Source organism: Epinephelus fuscoguttatus, linkage group LG4 (assembly GCF_011397635.1).
Source record: "Epinephelus fuscoguttatus linkage group LG4, E.fuscoguttatus.final_Chr_v1".
Lineage (NCBI taxonomy): Eukaryota > Metazoa > Chordata > Actinopteri > Perciformes > Serranidae > Epinephelus > Epinephelus fuscoguttatus.
In genome coordinates, this window is record NC_064755.1 from 2,498,811 (window position 1) to 2,522,916 (window position 24,106).

A 24,106-nucleotide genomic window follows, 5' to 3' on the forward strand; every position below is an offset into this window, starting at 1 on the left:
GAAATATTTAAATAAAGTCACAGTCCCCCCTGGAATGAGGTCAGAGTCTATCCTAGCAGCAGGGGTAAGTCATGTTCCCCAACAACTATGCCTCCATGAGGGAGGTGAAATCTCTCTACTCACATCAGCAGCCTGCCCTTCACTTCATTTGACGACATCTCATCTCATTATAGAAAACTTCCACTTGAGGCACAGAAGAAAGTAAAGGCAATGTTTCAATTCAATTCAATTCAATTCAATTTTATTTATAAAGCCCAATATCACAAATCACAATTTGCCTCACAGGGCTTTACAGCATACGACATCCCTCTGTCCTTATGACCCTTGCAGCAGATAAGGAAAAACTCCCCAAAAAAAACCCTTTAACGGGGAAAAAACGATAGAAACCTCAGGAAGAGCAACTGAGGAGGGATCCCTCTTCCAGGACGGACAGACGTGCAATAGATGTCGTACAGAACAGATCAGCATAACAAATTAACAGTAATCCACATGACACAATGAGACAGAGAAAGAGAGAGAGAGAGAGAGAGAGAGAGAGAGATGCAGGTAATGACAGTAGCTTACAACAACATTATTGAAAGTAATAATATTATCGTTATAGTTCTGGCTACTGCGGTACAATATGTTGAAAGTATGTATTAATATCTGGCAGTATACAAGTGTGACAATAATCATATGTGTATAATAACAGTAGAAGTATGACTAATGACTAATGATGGCAGCGGCAGCAGCAGCAGGAGGCATCTGGCAGGACCACGGCAGCAGCACAACCACACACGTCACGCTGTTTGTAGTTTAGACTATGCCAACGTGTAGAATATCAGCAGAATCAACAGGTAATCAACAGCCTGTTTACTTCATTGTTTTGCTTGGATACAATCAGCTCACGATCAGTGTGTTTTCCAGCAGAGTTCAAGCCGAGGGAAAGAATAAACACTGGTAATAAATGCATTCCAAATGTTACCATCTCAATCATTTAGTTAGTGTGGTGTGTGACCCTCAGTGATCATTCTGCCTGAGACAAATTTTACCAGCATTTCAGCCTGGCAGGTGGTAATTGCAGATTCTCCTCAATCTGCAGGAAACAGTTGGCATTTAGAAGTCATCCAAAATTTGCATGCTGGGGCTACACTTTGTAAAGTACCCAGAGTGAAGAAAAAGTGTCTCCCTGGTTTACTATGCAAGATTGTTGTTTACTGTTTTTAAATGTGAGACATGTACAGCTGTAGACACTTTCCATTTGCAGCATACATAACACGCCCAAACCACGCCCACCACTAGTACAAGACAAACACACCACCAGGACAGCTACTTGAAACCTGCTGCAATGTGGCAATAATTTACTTTATAACTCATGATACATGAAGATGTGATTTACTTTATACGTAACAGGATGTAACCCATTCTATTACCCTTATCCTACCCTTAACCGCCTCTTTTAATGTAATACTTCATAGCTAACGTTAGCTAATCACTTAGCATTAGTATAAGTAACGAGATGTAGCCCATCCTATTACCCTCATCCTAACCTTTACCACCTCTCTTTTAACCTAATAAATTATAGCTAGCTAATTGTTAACTTAGCATTTTTGTTGGGGCTTCTGATTCCGGGCCAAGGAGTGAAGGATGTGTAGGTATGGTGAGCGAGTCATGTAGCTGCTCCAACTGCAGCTATGCCTACTTGCTAAATACGCACACAAGGCAAAGTGAAAGCCAGCTCCTGATTAACTCTTTTTTGGTGTATTGCCTCACAATGTTTGAGTTTTTTGGTTGCTTTTTTTCCTGGCTCTGTATCTCTTGGATGCCTGCTGCTTACGGTATGGCACCCGGTCGCTGACTTTCTGTCCCATCCTCACCTGTGCACTGTCAATAAACATCTGTCAATAAACATCAAGAGCACAGAAAAAAAAAGGGGGAAAAAAAGAGAAACCACAGGCAGAGGGCACAGTAACTTAAGGAAATACAAAGCCACAAACTGAGTGGTGATGAAGATCAAGAGGGGTTACTTATGTATGGGTTTATACATGGTAGATTTTTTTTTTTATCTTCAGAAAAATCATGCATTAGTATAAGATCCAGTGACATAAAATAACATACATCTTTACTACCAACCCCTATGGACCAGCCTAAAAACCCTCAGGTTACCCATCTGTGATGATATAAAACAAAAAACAAGCATCTGTTTGCATTTGTAAAGCAAATTGTAGTAAGTAGGACTTCAGGACCCAGGACATTGGGTGGATTAGGAGAAGATAGATGAGGAAGTAGGGTGTCAGTGGGAGGAGCTTAGGTTAGAAAAGGCCAAGTCAGAAGTGTGTAGGCCTCTTTTTCTTTCACCTCCTCTGGAGCACATGCACTGAGATCAAGGGTAAGAAGCATGTGGTGATTTGATTTTTATTAAGTGTTATATGTGAATCAAGTAATAAAACTGCATCATTACTCCTCTAAGGAAAGCTGATTTAACACAGCTCCCTTCCCACCCAAAATATACAACTGTGGTAATTAAAATACTTCAGGTAATTCATGGTTTTATATTAATGTCAGTCAGAAGAATGTCATTATATTTACCATGACTACTAGGAATTGTTTGAAGATAGCTATGCAGGGGAAACCAGGGCTGTTAACTTGTTTTCTGTTGATGGATACTATGCAATGTTAGAGTATATGTATTGAAGATTGGTTGATTCATTTTTTTTTGTTGTATAGCAGCTGGTAAGCCCAAATGATTTCTGGAGGACACACACCCTTATGGCTGCCAGGGTTGTGTGAACTTCAATTTCTGGTATTTATCAAAAATGATGAAAATTAGCTAAAGCTAATTTATCTGTCTTTGTCTTTTAATTCCAGTCAAGCGCCAAATATTATCCACCTGTTTTTCTTGTTTGTACTGCCGTTTTGTTTTTTTAAACAATTTTGAGAAAATTAACTCTGGTCCTCCTGTCCTTCTGTAGGGTTTCCAGGTGGCAGCCATTGGGGACACCAAGGACACTTGTGTCACACTGTGGTGTGACACTAGGGTTTGCAGTTGTGGTATGTAGTGCTAATGGAGTGCGACCACCTTTAGACTGGGTGAAGGGTGTTTTTGGTTAACCTGTAATTATTTGCCTTTGGTGCCACATTGTGCTGCCCCCCGACTGTCTTCTCTCCCTTCAGCCTCTTTTTGTAGGACCAGGAACTAAATTATTTCTTACTGATTTTAAGGCAGAAAGAAAAGAGGAACTAATAAAACTGCTTGTAATAGCGCTTGAACTGGTTATTTGGACTGCTGTGTTTATTCAGAACTAGATGTAGCTGTGTCCATTATCACCAGCTACAAAATGTTGGGAATCTTTACTTGATGTATGTTAAAAAGAGTTTCAAACTCAAAGATTAACGTGCTAAAATATTTTAATGCAGTTAACACAACTTTGTTTACTTCCTGTGTGCGGTGACTTCTGACAAGGAAGCTGACAATCCGCGCGAGACTCCGTGAGGCTTGCCTGCCAGTCAGATAGGAGAGACGAGACGGATTGTTGGGCAGAAGGTTTCAGTTTAAAAAAACTAAGCGACGGAACCATCGACAAAACAAAAGTTTTATGCAACATTTGCCATGCTGAATTCAGCTACCACCGAAGCAGTTCATCATTAAGTTACCACCTCAATGCAAAGCACCCGGGGGAAAGCAGTCCTACTAGGTCTACTGTTTGCCAAATTCAACCCACACTCCATGACTACAGTAGGTGAATGACTAGACCTGTTCATGAAAAAATTACACTTGCGCTTTGGCGGTAACTGCCAGCCCATCAACATAGTAGAGGACAGTGGGCTGACTGAGGTGATTCGAATTGCTTCAGGGGACACTTCGTATGATTTACCATCGAGGGGCACCATTGTGTCACGCATACGTTCTTTGTAAGACGGCGAGAGAGCATCAATCAATCAATTTTATTTATAAAGCCCAATATCACAAATCACAATTTGCCTCACAGGGCTTTACAGCATACGACATCCCTCTGTCCTTATGACCCTCACAGCGGATAAGGAAAAACTCCCCCAAAAAAAACCTTTAACGGGGGAAAGCATGCAAAATGAACCTGCTTGAGCAAGCTGTCAACGTCACCCTTACTGGTGACCACTGGACCTCAGTTAGCAATGACAACTACCTGGGTGTCAAGGCACATTTTATTGACAATGACTGGAAACTGCGATCGTTTGCATTGACCGTCAAAAAAACAGAGGCTTGACCAATTGCTGAGACCTGTGCCGAGGAATTTCTCAACGTCTCCAATGAGTGGAAAATAAGTGACAAGCTAACCACTCTAAGCAGTCCAGAGTGCCCATAATATGATGGCAGCTGCTGGGCTAATTCCATTTGAACACTGGCTCACAGACTGCAAAGGACAGTCATGTACGTGCTGACGTATTGCGGTAAGCGAGTTGTGTCATTTCCGGTGTTTCTGTGACAGCGTCTCTGTACTGCTCTGGTGAATTCCATTTGCCTGCTTTCTCACCTCAGTTGCTTTAACGCTGCTTTTAGGTCTACTTCACGTCATAACCCACACTGGTTCTGTTTAAGCACCTATAGCTCTCCTCCTTTCTACGACTTTCTCGCTAATCTCTTAGCTGTTGTTTGCACGCTCTCAGCCTTGTTAGCTACATTATCTTAGCCATGGCTTCTCCTTCTCCTGCTCTTTCTTGCCCGGTGTGTCAAATGTTCAGTTATGCCTCTGCCTCCTTTAGCGACAGTGGTAATTGTAACAAGTGTAGCTTATTTGCTGCGTTGGAGGCGAGGCTTAGTGAATTAGAAGCGCGGCTCCGCACCATGGAAAACCATTCAGCAGCTGCGGTAGTTAGCCAGTCCCCTGTAGCCGGTGCGGAGCCACATAGCATAGCCTTAGCCTCTGCTAACTGTCCTCCGGTAACTCCCGTTCAGCCGGGAGGTTGGGTCACGGTCCACCAGAAGCACAGCTCCAAGCCGAAGCCCACGGCTCACCACCAGCCTGTTCACGTTTCCAACCGCTTTTCCCCACTCAGCGACACACCCGCTGAGGATAAAACTCTGGTTATTGGCAGCTCTATTCTGAGAAACGTGAAGTTAGCAACACCAGCGGCCATAGTCAAATGTATCCCTGGGGCCAGAGTGGGCGACATTGAATCAAATTTAAAGCTGCTGGCTAAAGCTAAACGTAGATTCAGTAAGATTGTTATTCACGTCGGCGGCAATGACACCCGGTTACGCCAATCGGAGGTCACTAAAATTAATATTGCTTCGTGTGTGAATACGCAAAACGATGTTGGACTCCGTAGTTTTCTCTGGACCCCTCCCAAATCTGACCAGTGATGACATGTTTAGCCGCATGTCATCATTTAACCGCTGGCTGTCCAGGTGGTGTCCAGCAAACGATGTGGGTTTCGTTAATAATTGGCAAACTTTCTGGGGAAAACCTGGTCTTATTAGGAGAGACGGCATTCATCCCACTTTGGATGGAGCTGCTCTCATTTCTAGGAACCTGGCAAACTTTATTAGTAATTTAAATCCCTGACAACCCAGAGTTGAGACCAGGACAGAGAGTTGCAGTCCTAAACGCCTCTCTGAGCTTCTAGTTCAGTTACCCAGCCATAGTTTTAATAGTTTTATATAAACGGTGTCTGTCCCCCGACCGCCTAAATTATCTAAATCTAAAATTAAACAAAGAGGAGTTGTGCATAACAACCTCATAAAAATTAAAACCTCTTCTGTGACAGAAAGACAAAACAGGAGAATTAAATGCGGACTGTTGAATATCAGGTCTCTTTCGTCTAAAGCAGTGTTAGTAAACGAATTAATATCAGATAATCATATTGATTTACTCAGTCTCACTGAAACCTGGCTGTGTCAAGATGAATGTGTCAGTCTAAATGAGTCCACTCCTCCCAGTCATAATAATACCCACATTCCTCGAGGCAGCAGCCGAGGAGGGGGAGTTGCAGCCATTTTTAACTCTAGCCTGTTAATCAGTCCTAAACCTAAACTAGATTATAATTCATTTGAAAGCCTCGTTCTTAGTCTTTTACATCCGACCTGGAAAACCTCGCAGCCACTTTTATTTGTTACAGTGTACCGTGCTCCTGGCCCATATTCTGAATTTGTATCTGAATTCTCAGAGTTTTTATCCAGTTTAGTTCTTAAATCAGATAAAGTTATTATTGTAGGCGATTTTAACATTCATGTCGACGTTGATAATGACTCCCTGGCTACCGCATTTATCTCATTATTAGACTCCATTGGCTTCAGTCAGGGTGTACATGAACCTACTCATTGTTTTAACCATACCCGATCTAGTTCTGACGTATGGAATTGAAATTGATAACCTAAAAGTCTTTCCACAGAATCCTCGCTATCGGATCATTATCTGATTACTTTTGATTTCTTTTACTCGATTACACGCCACTCAGCAACAGTTACTATACTAGATGTTTATCAGATAGTGCTGTCGCAAAACTTAAGGAAAAGATTACTTCGTCGTTAAATTCAATACCAATACCTTCAGTAACAGAGGTTTCCGTGCCGACTTTAACCTCTCCCGAATTGATCATTTTGTTGATAGCACCGTAGGCTCGCCACTTAACAACGCTCGACTCTGTAGCTCCTCTTAAAAAGAAGTTAAAAAAGCAAAGATAGTTCGCTCCTTGGCATAACTGTCAAACCCGTAAGTTAAAACAAATATCGCGAAAATTTGAAAGGAATTGGCGATTAACCAAACTGGAAGAATCTCATTTAATCTGGACAGACAGTCTCAAAACTTATAAGAGGGGCCTCCGCAATGCCAGAGCAAACTATTACTCAGCTCTAATAGAAGACAATAAGAACAACCCCAGGTTTCTTTTCAGCACTGTAGCCAGGCTGACTGAGAGTCAAAGCTCTATTGAGCCTTGTATTCCCTTAGCCCTTAGCAGTAATGATTTTATGAGCTTTTTTAATGAAAAAATTCTGACTATTAGAGGCAAAATTCATGACCTCCTGTCCTCAGATAGTACCTATCTAACCTCAAACACAGCTGTAAAATCTAATATATATTTAGATTGCTTCTCCCCAATTTCTCTTCACGAATTGACTGCAGTGATTTCTTCATCCAAATCATCAACGTGTCTCTTAGACCCCATCCCAACTAGGCTACTTAAGGAGGTCTTTCCTTTAGTTAACACTCATATATTAGATATGATCAATATATCCTTATTAACAGGCTATGTACCACAGTCTTTTAAGGTAGCTGTAATTAAACCTCTACTAAAAAGCCCACCCTGGATCCAGAGGTGTTAGCCAACTATAGACCAATATCTAATCTTCCCTTTATGTCAAAGATCCATGAGAAAGTAGTCGCAGACCAGCTGTGTGATTTTCTCCAGGATAATAATTTATTTGAGGAATTTCAGTCAGAATTTAGAGTGCATCATAGCACTGAGACAGCTCTAGTTAAAATTACAATTGACCTTCTGATTGCTTCAGACAAAGGACTCGTCTCTGTACTTGTTTTATTAGATCTTAGTGCGGCGTTTGACACAATTGACCATCAAATTCTACTGCAGAGACTGGATCACTTAATTGGCTTAAAAGGTTCAGCACTAAGCTGGTTTAAATCTTATTTATCTGACCGTTTTCAATTTGTTGACGTTCGCAATGAACCATCCTTACGTACTAAAGTTTGTTTTGGAGTTCCGCAAGGTTCTGTGCTCGGACCAATCCTGTTTACTCTGTATATGCTTCCTTTAGGTAACATCATTAGAAATCACTCTATAAATTTCCATTGTTATGCGGATGATACTCAGTTGTATTTATCAATGAAGCCAGAAGAAAGCAATCAATTAACTAAACTCCATAATTGCCTTAAAGACATAAAAACTTGGATGAGCACCAATTTCCTGATGTTAAATTCAGACAAAACTGAAGTTATTGTTCTTGGCCCCAAACAACTCAGAGACTCTTTATCTGATGACATAGTTTCTCTAGATGGCATTGCTCTGGCCTCTGCCACTACCGTAAGAAACCTCGGAGTAATAGATAGTAATAGTAAAGTAGATTTGTCTTTTAATTCTCATTTAAAGCAAACCTCACGGACTGCATTTTTTCATCTGCGTAATATTGCGAAAATTAGGCCTATCCTGACCCGAAAAGATGCAGAAAAATTGGTCCACGTTTTTGTTACCTCAATGCTGGATTACTGTAACTCTCTATTATCAGGTAGCTCTAGTAAGTCCTTCAAAACTCTCCAGCTAATTCAGAATGCAGCAGCACGTGTACTAACAGGAACTAAGAAACGCGATCATATCTCTCCTGTTTTAGCTTCTCTACACTGGCTCCCTGTAAAATCCAGAATTGAATTTAAAATCCTACTGTTAACTTATAAAGCTCTAAATGGTCAAGCTCCGTCATATCTTAGAGAGCTCATAGTGCCTTATTATCCCACCAGAACACTGTGCTCTGAGAACGCAGGGTTACTCGTGGTCCCTAAAGTCTCCAAAAGTAGATCAGGAGCCAGAGCCTTTAGCTATCAGGCTCCTCTCCTGTGGAATCATCTTCCTGTTACGGTCCGGGAGGCAGACACCGTCTCCACATTTAAGACTAGACTTAAGACTTTCCTCTTTGATAAAGCTTATAGTTAGGGCTGGCTCAGGCTTGCCCTGTACCAGCCCTTAGTTAGGCTGACTTAGGCCTAGTCTGCCGGAGGACCCCTCTATAATACACCGGGCCCCTTCTCTCCTTCTCTCTCTCTCTCTCTCTCTCTCGTATCCTATTACTGCATCTAGCTAACCCGGCCATTCTGGATGTCACTAACTCGGCTTCTTCTCCGGAGCCTTTGTGCTCCACTGTCTCTCAGATTAACTCATACCGCAGCAGTGCCTGGACAGCGTGACGTGTGTGGTTGTGCTGCTGCCGTGGTCCCGCCAGATGCCTCCTGCTGCTGCTGCCATCATTAGTCATTAGTCATACTTCTTCTGTTATTATACACATATGATTATTGTCACACATGTATACTGCCAGATATTAATACATACTTTCAACATATTGTACTGCAGTAACCAGAACTATAACTATAATATTATTACTTTCAACAATGTTGTTGTAAGCTACTGTCATTACCTGCATATCTCTCTCTCTCTCTCTCTCTCTCTCTCTGTCTCATTGTGTCATATGGATTACTGTTAATTTGTTATGCTGATCTGTTCTGTACGACATCTATTGCACGTCTGTCCGTCCTGGAAGAGGGATCCCTCCTCAGTTGCTCTTCCTGAGGTTTCTACCGTTTTTTTTTCCCCGTTAAAGGGTTTTTTTGGGGAGTTTTTCCTTATCCGCTGTGAGGGTCTTAAGGACAGAGGGATGTCGTATGCTGTAAAGCCCTGTGAGGCAAATTGTGATTTGTGATATTGGGCTTTATAAATAAAATTGATTGATTGATTGATTGAATCACTGTTGCCCTAAAAGACAGTGGTTTTGAAAACGTCCTTGCTAAATGTCGGAAGATTGTCGGGCACTTCAAACACAGCCCGTCAAATTCTGCCCTGGAGATGATCAAATTGATTTGGCAAAACAAGGATCCGCTTGCTGCCGCCCTGGCCCAGCACAAGACCATTATCTCGATGTTGACTGCACCGGAGCTGGCTAAACTGGAGAGGTTGGAGCAGCTCCTTGAACTATGCAGGCAAGTCCATTGTTTCCGTCCTCTCTCGTGCAATTTTGTGTCTGCTTCAAACTGTTGTCGTGTGTGTATGTGCGTGTGTGCATGTTTGTGTGTGTAGGTCTACTCAGGGCCCGTCCCAATACCCCACCTTAGCCCTATCCCTTGGCCCTACCCCTAGATTGGTGCGTTCCTGCGAGGGGTAGGGGTGTCCCAATTCCTTTTTGCATGTAGGGGTAGGGGACATAACGAGGGGTAGTGGGTATGAAACTAGCCCTTCGGAGCGAGGGATTTCAGATGCTGACTTGCCAGCGAGGGGTAGACGTCGCCATGGCTACAACCAAGCAAGAGACGGGGAAAAAAGTTCATACACGTACGTATAATTTCGCAAATAAACATTGAACTTTTGGAAAAACGTTTTCAAATAACTGTATTTGTGTAGAGAACGGTATAACAATTTTTTATTGCTATTCACAGTGTCTATATTGGAGTTGACAGAAAGCTATGCTGTTGGATTGTTCACATTACGATAACACGCCAGCTAGTATAACTATGTTGCCTCGTAATGTTAGCTGGTTAGCTAGCTAGCTAGCAGAAGTTTCCTGTCGTACATATCATTTTGTTGTCTGTCGTTCATCAAACGAAGCATGGTGAATACGGTAGGATGAACTCAACTGCAGACTCCATTGTAGATGCCGGTTGGAAATGTAGATGGCTCACGGCTTCCTGTTTAAAATAGTTACGTATGCGTGAACGTAACTGGCGCGGTGACGTAGTGAGTGGTGTCCCAATTCCTAGGGAAAGATTTCCACCTCCACCCCTGTGCTCGAAATGCAACAATGCCGGGGTGTGTTTCAAAAGCCCTGTCAATCACAAAGGGGTTTGAAAACTGGTGATTAACAGCTGACGTTTGAACATCATAGTCATGATGTTAAACGCATCCTAGCACACGTTCAATGCAATGTAAATTCATATTTTAATGTAAATTCAATAGTGCATATTTGACCATTTCTTCTATGAAATTTTAGGGGAAGTTCAGCCTCCCTTGTTGTCTCAGAGCAATCACCCCTGGTATAGGCCTACTTACCCTCTCCCTTTGCTAATATTTTCTGAGTGTGGCCTACTCAGTCTCTCATTCCGTCTGTATCCCTCAGTATGTAAGCTATGTGTCTGTGCTCTCCCGCGAGTATTTTATTTTTGAGTGGGGCCTATATTCATACTTTATGCTCCCATCCCCCATTTCTCTCTTTTTCTCTCTCCACTTGTGCTTCCACTCTGCTAGTATTTTCTTTAATCCTTTTTCCCCTGTCCTCTGTGTGTGTATATGAGTGAGTGATTGATTTAAGGCCCTTATTAAAACATGCCTTTTATTGCAGATATGTGACTGAACTACTGGGAGGAGAGCAGTATGTTTCCTGTTCAGTGGTCTTACCAGACTTGTGCCACCTGTCCAGAGTGATGGAATCATCCGATGATAATCCCATCTACATGGTGAAATTCAAAGCCACCTTACTGCAGACCTTGCCAGTCGCAAAGAGAATACCAATCAAACATGGCTGAAGATTGCAACACTGTGTGACCCAGGTTTAAGGACTTGAAGTGCCTCCCCAAAGAGGAAAGAGGTCAGGTGTGGGCTTTACTGCGCAACCTGATGCAAGAAGACAAAGGTGGGCGGCGTTCTGAACCCGAGGGAAGAGAGGCAGAGGATCCAAAAAAGCAGAGGTCTTCCTTCTTGTTGGCCTTCTCTGACACTGATTCAGAGGAAGAGGAGTCCATTGACAAGACTCTGGACCACTACAGAGCCGAGCCTAAATTGCAGATGGGGGATTGTCCACTAAATTGGTGGTCAGTAAGGCAGCAGACACATAAGAAGCTTGCAGCAATTGCAAAGAAACACCTGTCAACCCCAGCTACCAGAGTGCCCTGTGACTGGCTGTTCTCACTCTCAGGCTACATTGTCCAGAGGAGGAGAGCATCACCGGCTCCAGAAAATGTCAGACTTGTCTGTCTCAGCAACTGGATCAAAGTCAAAGATGACTAGGCCCAATCCAGCTAAAGTAGCAGAGATCTTCCTCTTTTCATTTTCATGTCCTGCATCTCTCTCTATCTCTGTCTTTCTTTTTTTGTACACAATTTATCATACAGGATATTTAGATACCTGGTTGGCACTTGATAGGTCTGAGTTATAGGGCTGAGCCTCTTTGAAAACACAGCTCTGTGTTTAGTTTTGTGTTGTTTAAAAAAAAAAAAATACAATTAAACAACAGTGTCTAAAATACACGCTGTCTGAAGTGATTTCTCATTAATTTATAAGACGATTTAGTCATTAGAGGAAAAGTTTTAATCTCGATTAACCTAGATTAATGAATTTCAAAATGCGAGATTCATTAGTTTATTTAATCTATTGACAGCCCTAGTTAAAACAATTCATCAACAATCAAAATTTGAACAACCAACTATTCATATTCATAAATCAATCAGAAATCAAGTTATTAATCAATGGTTTCAGCATTAGTGGTGAAACATCTAGTGACCATAAACACACTGTCAAATTGTCAGGAACACGTGATGCTCATACAACATGACAAAAATAAATAACATACAGTCTACAAATAGTGATCATCCCGTCATGGAGAGCATGGCTAAGAGGAAGAGGGTGGATTTGTGAGTGGAAATGGAAATGATAGCAAAAGTCAGTGTTGCCGTTTTGCTCTGAATTACTGACTCTTTTCTGAACAGCATCTCTCTCCTTAAACTGTAGGTCAAGGTCAGGGCTGTACATCCGCAATCTTTCTCTTGCGGTAGTTGAGAACAAGACTGGAGGCGGTGAGTTGTGAGGCCTGGCCCTTCTCCCAGCTCTGGAAACCGTTGAGGCCACTCTGCCCTGATGTGAACAGCACCCTCTCCAGGCAGTCCAGACGCTCTACCAGCGCAGAGGTGTCCTCGTTGTAGGCATTCTGGGAGGAGTCCATGTTCCTTCTGAAGCGACCGATGAATGTCTAGATGAAGGACGATATCAACAATTTGCCACCATTTAGATGAGAAAACAAAGACATATATAGGGGTGCAGGCACAAGTATTTCAGCTGAGTTATTTTACATGAAGGCATCCTGGTGAAATTTTGAATCAGAGTAACCTATTTCATGAACCAGCATACGCCTCTGATGTTAAATTTTATGTTAAACTTAGGATATGTATAATTACATGTTGCCTGCCTCAGGCAAAACCATCTTAAAAAAAAAAAAAAAAAAGGATCTTAAAAATATTGAAACATCAAAGAGTGTGTGTCAAGAGCTGGCCCCTCTAGTTCTAACATTTTACAAGTATAGCTAGTATACAGTCTATTATACAACAGTTAGTTCTGGCCCTGCAATCTCATTGGTCGAGAGACAGTAAAACGGTGACGATATTGGAGTACAACATCACGGTTATTTCACTGTGTATGTATCACCCCGCCTCACAGCTGATTGCAATCAACAATCAAATCAAAACTGACGGTTAGTGTCAGTTAGGTCAGCAGTTGCGTTGTAGGCTAATTAATTCATCCACTGTCAAACAGCCAAAAATATGGATTTATTTCCTAAAATAAGTTTTGAATTGAACTATGAATGGTCATCAGAGGAAGATGAGGGAGAGGAGAAGCTGAATCCATCTGAGCACACATCCAGGTTTGTCAGTGTTTCATCAGCGGAGCTCAATGACTTGGAGAAAAGCAACATACTGTCAGATCAGAAGGCAGAGTCAGCTGTGCCTGTGAAGCGACAGTCCACCATGCAGTCACCGGACACTTATTTCACAATTAACGCACAATTAATGGAAATGTGCAGATAAATGTATATAAAGAGTAAGTGCCTGGTGCACCATGTCTGCGTTGCATAGCAACGGTGACAGCGGAGTCCTGAGGGAACTATTTTTGTTGGCGGAAGACAAATAAAATGCTTAAATCTATTTTGTCCTCATTTTTCAACATTTCTTAATCAGCCTTGCTTATTTAACTGTTGAACTGCTGTATTAAAGCAATATCACACTCGAGCTTGTGATGTTATACTTGTATATCGTCACGGCTGTGATTTGGTCGTAGGCACGAGGCCGCAGACTGAGTGCCGAAGCTCGAGTGTGATATTGCTTAATCAACCTCCAATCAAATGGAAATCATAGTTTCCTACTGATTTTTACAGTGTCTTCAGTCTTCACACTGCCACACAAGTCACATTTTAAAAGGGTCTTTACAGAAATGCAGTTATGCACCATTTATCTAACTGTATAGTGCAACAGTGTTGTACTGCATGCAATAAACAAGTCTTCATAACAAACATTTGTTAAGTTAGGAAAATAGGGATGATAGCAAAATATATTTTGGTCAATGGTGTGATGTGCAATTTTGATGTCCAAAGCCATTTATGAAGTAAAAATAACAGAAATGTTAATGAAAAAACCCATTTATTGAATCTTTTAATCTCTGTTTATCAAGTGAAATGAAAATGTATTGAGGTATTATAACGTATGAGAAGTATTAGACAGTAGTGTCAGGGATGCACAATATTACATACGTCACCAGTATTGGCCAATATTGGCTTTAAAATGAACTATCAGAATTGGCCAAATGTTTTTTTCTTATTTTGTACTATGAATAATTATTACAAGGCAAGGCGCCAGGTGTAGCCGATTGTCGAACCTCAGATTTAGGAGGAGTGATGCTGATTCCGTTCTGGCCATGGAACAGTGGACCAGCTCTTTACCCTTGCAAAGCTGCTGGAGGGGTTGTTGGAGTTTGCCCATCCAGTCTACATGTGCTTTGTGGACTTGAAGAGGGCTTATGCCCACATCCTTCGTGGGGTCTTGTGGGGGTTCTGTGGGAGGGCAGGAGGACGGGGTAACGGGCTTGCTGCTAGGAGCCATCCGGTCCATGTATGACCAAAGTGAGAGCTGTGTCCGCATACTCGTCGTAAGGTCAAACACGTTCTCGGTGTGTGTTGGCCTCTGCCAGGGTTGTCCCTTGTCACCAATCTTGTTTGTGATTGTCATGGACAGCATCTCGAGGCGCAGACTGGGGAAGGAAGTGGTTCGGGTTGGGGACCTCAGAATTGCATATCTGCTTTTTCCAGATGATGCAGTTCTGTTGGTTTCATCACACCGTGACCTCCAGCATGCACTAGGGCAGTTTGCAGCTGAGTGTGAAGCGGTTGGGATGAGAGTCAGCACCCCCAAATCTGAGGCCATGGTTCTCTGCCAGAAACCAGTGGACTGCCCCCTCTTGATGGAGGGAGAGTTACTGCCTCAAGCAAGTATCTCAGGGTCTTGTTCATGAGTGAGTGCAGAATGGGGCTTGAGATGGATTGGCGGTTTGGTGCCGCTTCTGCAGTGATGAAGGCGCTGCGCTGGTCGGTAGTGGTGAAGAGGGAATTGAGACGGAAGGGGAAGATTTCGATTTATTGGCAACGTCCCAACCCTCACCCATGGTCATAAGCTCTGGGTAGTGACCGAAAGAATGAGATTGCAGATAACTGCAGCTAAAAGGGGTTTCTTCTGTGGAGTGGCTGGGCTCAGCCTTCGAGACAGGGTAAGGAGCTTGGAGTAGAGCCGCTGCCCCTTCGCGTCGAAAAGGGTCAGTTGATCTGTTTCGGGCATCTAATCAGGATGCCTCTTGGGCACGTCCCATTGGTAGGAGGACACGGGGCAGACCCAAAACATGCTGGAGGGATTACATATCTCATCTGGCCTGGGAACGCCCTGGGGTCCCCAAGGAGGAGCTGGAGAGCATTGCTGGGGAGAGGGATGTCTGGGATGCTTTGCTCAGCCTGCTGCCCCTGTGATTCGGCCTTGGATGAGCAGATGAAAATGGCTGGATGGATAAATATTACATACATTGAAAAACATTCCATTTCATGTCTCAATCTGCTGGTGGGCCATCAAGATAAGAGTATGCGTGTATAATATGATGTTAATTCCACTACAGAAGAGACTTAATGATCACTAAAATTAGGTAGGGAAAAAGTGGATATATTGATAATATTGGCATATTGGCAAGAAATCCAATCACTTACTGTCACAAAATGTCATGCTGGATAACTGTCTGCAGGTCATGGTGGAATGCAAAAAAGCTACAAAAAGTCAAAAGTCAGTCATAGTACAAAAGTGTTAAAAGTCAAATAAAACCTAAAATGTCACAGGCATCATCATTGAATGACTGTTGCCAATCAGTACGTTTACATGCACACAGTAGTCGAGTTAAGCTCATAGCTCTGCTAATCACTCAAGTCGGACTTCTCGTCTTGTCTGAGTATACATGCAGAAAAGAAAATCGAATTTCTGACTAGTAGAACTAGTTCCGACTGACCCGAAGAGGAAGCTAACAACAAATGAAGATGTTTAGCTCCTTTAGCTGTCGGAGCATGAATGTAGTTTCCTCGTCAGTCTAGAAGTAGGTCTTCTGCTTCTCAGTCGCCCTGGGAGGTATTCCATCAAGCAGGCTAAAGGCAAAGGCTTAAATGGCCAAGTCTGGCTAATGTGAGCCAGAGTTCCGTTCCATCAAAGTGGCTAAGATTAGCCTCACATCAGTAACCATGGAAACCATGGTTCTGGCTAAGCCTGATACATCGAGCTAAACCCTGGTTTCCATTCCATCAACCTGAGCCACAACTCCGTTCCATCAAGGTGGTTAACCTGAATCCCAGCCTAGTAACCGTGGTAACTTATACTGCCAGGCAATCCTGGTCTGTAGCAGGATTAAGGTGAGGATTAGCTCCATCTATGATCAAAAAATGTTCAATAGACAAGAACAGACACCTAAAAGACACATATATAACATAATTAATCAGAAAACATTAAGTATTAAAAAACAAGATAAAAAATAAGATAAAAAACACAACAATAAAGCCAAATCAAACTAATAACAAAACTATAATAAAATGAAACTGAGGCATTAAAAAAAGATTGTATATGTACACCAAACCACATGAATATGTGATTGCCCTCCCATCCCCACCCCACTTTGTTTCCAATTGGCTAGCAAATTCACAGCCAATTGAGATCAACTGACAACGGCCATATAAGGAATGCATCCCAGAGAAGGAGAGGGACACACCCAGAGAGACACAGAGACAGAGCAAGCAGGATATTCTTATATTTTATCTTGACCTGCTGCCAAGTCCTCCTCTGGCTACTGAGACTGCTTCTGTTGAGACAAACAACCAGTAGTCTGCCATGTTTTCTGATCTGATTGCACCCCCTAGTTGTACCATCTCAAATAACACCACCTGTGTCTGTTTTAGATCTGCATTGCATCTGTTGATCTGTGAAATTTTGTAGCAAAGCATCTGGGCTGTTGCACAATGCAATATGTATTTATATGAAATCTGACCACACGTTTATGGAGAAATCTTAAAACAAAAAAAAAATAAATAAAAAAAACAACAACAAGCTGTTTTGGCTATTACAAGCTGAAAAATAAATCTTGATTTCTCATGAAAACACAAGTGAACAATAACACTTAGGGCCCTATTTAGATGGTCTAAAACGCAAAGTGCCAGGCGTGCGGCGCATGGGTGTGTCCCAGTCACTTGCTAGTTAGACAGCGCGTTTTCAGACTGTGCGCCATGGTGGAGAGTCTAAAAGGGTTGGACTTACTCTGTGAATTAGTCATGGGTGTGTTTTGGGCGTATCATTCAATAAGCCAATCAGAGTGTCACCTCTCATTCCCTTTAAAAGAGGCACGATTGGAGCGCACGGCGGAGAGCTAGTTAGATGGCGGACCTACCAACTGGGAAGAGTGAGCGTTTTACAGCTGAGGAGACGATAAATGTATCTCTATATCGACTGTCCCGTCACATCTGATGTCATATCAAAGGAGATTGGCACGTTTGGCACGCGTAATGGAAACCCAACCTGATTTGATTAACACAGTTGCAAACTAATAAGTTCACATCCCTCTCAGCCAACCACAAACAGCCACAGCATCAGATAGGGAGTATATATTCAGCATCTGCCATCTTAGAAAAGTAAAAAAAAAAGAAACAGAGTGAGACTGCGAGAGAGAAAGAGAGAGCGCACGGGAGAAACGCTGTCAACAAATTGTAAGTTATTCAATTTTATTTTAACCCGGGAGGTTAGAGAGCCCAGCTCCCTCTCCAGCATCCTGAACCCCCCCGCCCGAAGGTCCAGGAAGGGCTGGTCCCGTGGCTGCACCCGGGCCCGTCTGGTCTGGCTGCGCGCGGGCTGCGGAGCTTTCCCCGAGTGCCCCCGGCTGTGCGGCGGACTGTGTGGCCGCTGTGCATCCTCCTCCTCCTGACAAGATGATCTTCAGTTTTACGTTCTAAAAGCTTTTTTTTTAAATGTACATTTGTACTTGTAGGGCTAGAAGCTGGTTATTGTTGTGTTTATGTCAAAAATAAAGTTTATCAAACGTTTTCAAATCTTTGATTTTGTGATTACATGCCAAAATGATCACAATTCATTTGGGAAAGACAAGTTCATTTTACAGGCTATGCATCATCAGCCCGTGGAGGGCAGTTCCATATATTCGGACACTGCGAGCTTGGACCTCCCAGATTATGATGACCATTATTACTGCGATTAGATCATTCTGATTAATGACTGACCATTAAGACGTGTTTCTGATAAATATTTTAATGTGCACAATAATAACCTTTCACATTGTAATCATATTTTTATTTGTTATCTTTTGCATGTGTGGCTGCTCCGTGTGTGTCTGAGCAGAGTGCATGCGTGCTGTGCACCCGCCTAGAGACACATATTACCAACTTGTTTAACAGCGAAATACTGCGCCGTTGACTTTAGACCAGGTTTTTGTTGGTCACTGGCACATTTGCTTTTTACGTCATCTAACCAGCAACGCGCCATGATGACTGCGCCTGACCACTCGTCATTTTTAGACCAACACACCCAGAGAAGCGCAAGTTCATTTGCTAGTTAGATGACGAGGGCGCAGGGCGTGAAAATGACAACTGTGCTTGCAATCTAAATAGCAATGACACTTGCGACATGGATTATGCGCCCTCCGCCGTCCGCTTTAGACCATCTAAATAGGGCCCTTAAAATCTCTCTCCAGACACATTTTAAAGAATGTTCTTACACTATTACTAATATTTTTACAGGGTCCCACTAAAGAGTTAAGATCCTATATTTTAACACTTAAAGTTTCTTTTGTACCCAGTGTCCTAAATTAACTTTCTGACTCACCACTGGCCAAGTAGAGTAGAGGGCTGGTAGAAGAAAAACTCCACCAGCCAAGCCTTTTTTTTAACGGCCAAAATAATAAATTGCCTCTTTGTGTCACATATACATGTGTTTCAGTACATTTCATTGAGATAATAAGGTAAATTGTTGAAAACAAACTTAAAGAAGAGGCCAGAGCAAAATCTGAAGCAAAACGTTTTCATGTATTGAACAGCTCATCACCACACTCTCAGTATGAGAATACGTTCCCTCTGATCAGCAGTGATGCAGTGTATCTGACGATGGCTTTTATTCTTAAAGGTAAAAATGGAAAGAGCGAAGATGTAATGTGCTGCCATTGATAATGTGGGAGGCAATTAAGAGTTAGTCATTTTAATTCAAACTACAGAGCCTTCGTGCTATTATTTTGTTACCGTGATAATTGTGCACACACGGCTATACATTGGCAAGTGATATTTTAGCAGATCAGCTGACGTCCCGCACAGTAAGTAGTGCTGCAAAACTAGGAGAGCTCAAGACGATCAACAACGGCACCGTATAGATGTGCATAAAAACACATTTGTAGTGTGTGTGTGTATCTGTGAAACTCCGACACTGACAGCAGAGCAGAGTGTTCTTAAATGACACCAAAACACAGCACAGACATTTTATTACATGTCAATTTCGGTATAAACATTTACCTGCCAGTGTGATGGATAGCCCTCTTTAATATACTTGCCAAACAAAAATCTACCCGCATTTGGCGCTTGGTGGGTGTTAATTTCAAACCCTGCATTAAAGGGTCTGCAGAGACATGCTGTGTGCTTGATAAATTAATGAAACCATTGCAAATTAAATGTAATGTGTAAAACAAGCCCCCCCTGTTGGATTTAAATATTTATTTGTTAATGGTCTCAACAGTGTAGACCTGCCTGGGTGCTATTATAAATTGTTTCATGCCAATACCAACAATGAGGTTTGACATTCAGTATCAGTGATTTTTGGTACTTTCTAGTGTTAAATGAACTCTTTGTGTTGATGTTTGTGCATGAAGTTCACCTGCAGCAGCGTTTGTGCAATCTCAGGGTTCTCTGGGTTGTCAAAGTGCAGCATCTGGGACCCCAGGCCATAGTAGTAGGGTCCCATCTTGTGCAGGTCCACCACGTTGGGGTCGGCATTGAACACAGTCCTCCAGCCCTCTCTGTACACCTTTGGAAGCTCGATTGTCAACACTCTCCTCTTCCTCTCATACAAACCCTTTGAGAGCCACAGAGGAAGCTCCATCTTTGTACCCTGAGATTAAGGAAACATTCAGAAGAGGATAAATTGTCAAGACCTCTGCTCTCTGGGGTGCATACTGCAGGTATATGTGTCTGTGCAGGCATAGGTCTGTGTCCACTCTGTCTAGTTTTAAAGCAACATGTTCATATGAAATGCTCTTTGCGTTTTGATTTAACTTAATCACAGCAAACATTCTGACTTGTTATGGCACTGGAAAAAGCACAGATGTTAACGATAATAATGGACAGTGAGCCAGCAAGCACAACAGATAATGTGAGGTTAATGTCACGTCATGTTAATTTTTTTTAGACGAGGTGCCATCTTGTGAGGAACGCACTGTGTTGCCTGTAACTGCAGTAATTTTCTCTCATACTTAGTCGATAAAATTACTCATTTCCGGGCTAGCATTACCCCCTCTTCTACTCACTTCTCCACTTACCCTATTCCGACCATCAATTTTGGACTCTTTTTCACCCATTTCCCTGCAAGACCTCACTGAGCAGTATGAAAGAGTGGAGGGAAATTTTGTATATATTTGATTTAAAGGCATCAATCTGGTGAATTCTGAGAGCCAAGTTATAGATTTCAACATCTTTGTGCTTTTTATGTGGAAAAATGTTCTGTTTTTACTGATAAAAACACTAGTGGTATGTTATGGTGAAGTGTTACACTTAAAATACGGCTATGGATTAGTGGTTAAACATTTCAGTAATCAAAAGAAAAATGACTCTGCCTCTGGAGGGCTATTTTATTATTTTAAATCATGTGCAGACAAAATATTCTTTTAAAACTCTCTCTCTCTCTCACTCACAAACACAGTTACAGATACGCAAAACAATACAAAATACACGAAAAGAAAACAAAAGGCAAGACTCAAATTAATTACACACAAACAGACCCAAATTACTGCTTTCCTTCTTACCTCCCTCCCTCCCTCCCTCACGATTTGCAAGTACGGCACCCTGAATCAGAGCATTTAATTTAAAGGTGCTGACACACCAAACCGACATCAAAGAACTAGCGGCGACGAAAGCCAACTGTTGCATCGTCTATGTGGTCTTACTTCGCCCTGTCTCAGTTGCATTTGAACACACTACACGGACTAGATCTGACAGCCAAGTGGCACGTACATTCTGCGCCTGCATGAGAGAGAGCGGAGTGACAGAGTGGTACATCCTGACAGCTGAGGTGTTACCTATCTGTGCAGCTGAGCACCACAGCACCTCCACTGGCTATTACATTCAGACAGTGCCGGTGTTTCCTCCGCAGGCTCCACTTCACTCAGCTGCCCCATAAACCCACTGCTTCTTTCCACTTTAACCTGAATAACAAACCAGGACTTGGTGCTCCGGTTGGATCCAAACGGAGAGCCGGGGCTAGCTGGGAAGCTAGCAGAGGCTTACTGGCTGTGCTTCCCTCTGGTCATGCTCCCAGCTAGCTCCCGTGTGTTATTCAGGTTAAAGTGAGAAGAAGCAGCAGATCTGTCAGGCAGCTGAGTGAAGTGGAACCTGAGGAGGAAGCACCGTGGTTAGCCCCAGTTTCACTACAGGCAGATTCACTTGCTACAGGGGCGAGTGAATAAAACTTAACAGCCAATCAGAGTGATCTCTTTCACCAACTAGCTCCGCCGCCAATTCAACATGCTCAATCGGCTGAAAAACCGCAGACGCTAAAGGGCCGACGGTGCGGGACACACCGCAAAAACTAGGCCGACAGACGCTCACCGACGGCCCGACTTTGGTCGACGGCCGACCGTCGGCTTGGTGTATCAGGGCCTTTACGCGGCTTCAAGAAGAAGATATCAAAAGCCTTCTGTTTGTTGAATGACTCGGGGACAGGCCCATTTATGGCAACCCACAACCCGAAGCGCAGGTTGCCGGAGCTAATCGCGGCCATTCAAGTCAATGGAAGCTACTCCACCAGAAGCCGCCTAGAAGCGGCTGGGTGCTCCGCTAAAAATATGCGCCGGTGTTCTGAAAGTTTGCACTACCCATTCCTGTCACACTAGTCTGATGAACTAAGCCTCTCACTCATAATGACCTGCCCTAGCAAAAAACATTGTTTACTCAGGTCAGATATGTGTGAGAAGCAGACATACAGCCTCTATAAATGTAATTATAAGTAGAGTAGTTCATTCTGTTAGGTAAGAAATATCTATCAGAATGGACTATTACTTCTATAAATGTTATAAGTAGACCTCTATAAATGTAGCTCACTCTGTCAGGTAGGAAATGCTATTTTTGACGGATGCCGCGCAACGGCGCGTCAAGTTGCACAGACTAAATGAGTCTAACAGGAAGTCAGCCGCAAAGACGAGAGTATCCGGTCAATTTTCAAAATAAGTCGCCCATGAAAACTCCGGATCGTATTTCACATCGCTACATCAACATGATGTGACATGTAACTTCCATGAGCCAAATGAGAAAGAAAAAGTTTTCAGGGCTTACTTCAATGGTGCTGTGTGTTGCTGTGCAGGCTCACAGTTGTCTTAAATACAGCCACACAATTCTCTGCTGATGTTTTCCGGGTGTTTCCAAGAATATCACGAAGTGGATATCAGTATTCCACTTAAAAATGCGTTCTGCTCTGATGAGCGGGCCGCCATAGTCTCGCCAATGTATGGGAAACACTGTTATGTATGTATGTATGTATGTATGTATGTATGTATGTATCTGTCTGTCTGTCCAAATTAATATCACAATATATTTGACCAAATCATCAGTAATGTGAATATAATGCTGTGCGGGTAAAGGTAAATAATACAACACCTAGAACAGTGTGGTAAATTCAGCAAGGAAAAGACAACACTAATAACCTTACCATATCCAAAATCTAAGACGATATATATGGGCAAATATGGGTAAATGTAACACGACTTACTTCTTCAAGTAACGTTACGTTTTCATGAAATGTGAGTTGTAACGTAAAGGTACCTCTGTTGTTAGATGTTGAGGTTCAATTCAGCCAACCAATAACAGAACAAAGACATTTGATTGTGATAAATTATTTAATTTTTACTGCTGAGTTCTGCAAAATGTATCAGTGTCCACTATGAAATGACTTGACGTCACTAAAGTTGATATTTATTTAACGCAATTATTATGTATTTTTTTTAATTAAAAGGGGCCTTGTTTAATTTTTTAGCAGTCTAAATAAATTTTCGTATGTGACAATGCCAGTACAGAAAGGTAACGTTAACAGTAAACTGCTGAATATTAAATGAGATTGTATGAACTGTCTTTACATAACAAAAGACCTGTGCCTGGTCTCTGCTTTTAGCTGTATTGCTGATCGATACTGGTAACTCTGAATAAATACACCAACAAACATGTGTAACTACCATGACATTGTCTCCAGTAACTTCACCGACCTCCAGTATGTCTTGCGTGTCACTGGACTTCTCCAGAAACCCCAGCCGGGGAAAACGGCACTCAGTCCGGATGGGAAGTCTCTCATGAGACAACAAAATATCGTCCAGAGACAAAAAATTCTCTTCCATCCCCACCCCAGCCTGTACAGGCTGATATGACTGTGTATCCATTTTGTACCTGAATGAGTCTTTACGAAATCTATTTCTTGAATTATCGAGCAGAAACGTCTCCTGTTTTTCTTTCCTGTGTTGTTTACAACTCTTCCGCTTCACGGTTTTGGCGCCAGGACCTGTTGACCAATCAGAGCGCTCTTGTGAGATCCAGACCAGAGCGATAGATATCGCACTGATCCAGACCAGAGCAGTCGATTAGATTCAATCTGTGTCAGTCAAAGAAATCTTTTTTATTAACTTGCAGACAAAGCAAAAATGACACCTTACACAACTTTGATAAAAACTCAATGAATAAACTAAGAACTTATCATCTAACTTTACCTATACCCCCCAAAACGAAAGAAACACATTTCAAAATTATGAACGCCATTTATCCTTCTAATATTGATTAGGCCAAATACGTGCTCATTTTGTTAAAATGATATTAAACCACAGACCATATATTTCTCTCATGTAGTTAATACATACATTTTGG

At 42.4% G+C, this 24,106-nt stretch overlaps 2 protein-coding genes across 4 annotated transcripts in view; one reads left to right on the forward strand and one right to left on the reverse strand.

Annotated features, from left to right (window-relative positions):
• LOC125887559 (general transcription factor II-I repeat domain-containing protein 2-like) overlaps positions 1-24,106 on the forward strand; it is a 476,753-nt gene that overhangs the window by 175,209 nt on the left and 277,438 nt on the right. The window lies entirely within an intron of this gene.
• Positions 12,011-23,745, reverse strand: gins3 (GINS complex subunit 3). Of its 2 annotated transcripts, none has more exons than XM_049574524.1 (3): positions 23,428-23,745; positions 19,866-20,099; positions 12,011-12,631 (listed from the first exon to the last, which is right to left on the reverse strand). In XM_049574524.1, the coding sequence occupies exons 1-3, from the start codon at positions 23,626-23,628 to the stop codon at positions 12,401-12,403; spliced, it is 666 nt and encodes a 221-aa protein (XP_049430481.1). In that variant the 5' UTR covers positions 23,629-23,745; the 3' UTR covers positions 12,011-12,400. The 2 variants fall into 2 exon arrangements, with proteins under 2 accessions (XP_049430481.1, XP_049430482.1); XM_049574525.1 differs by having other exon boundaries at positions 23,458-23,744.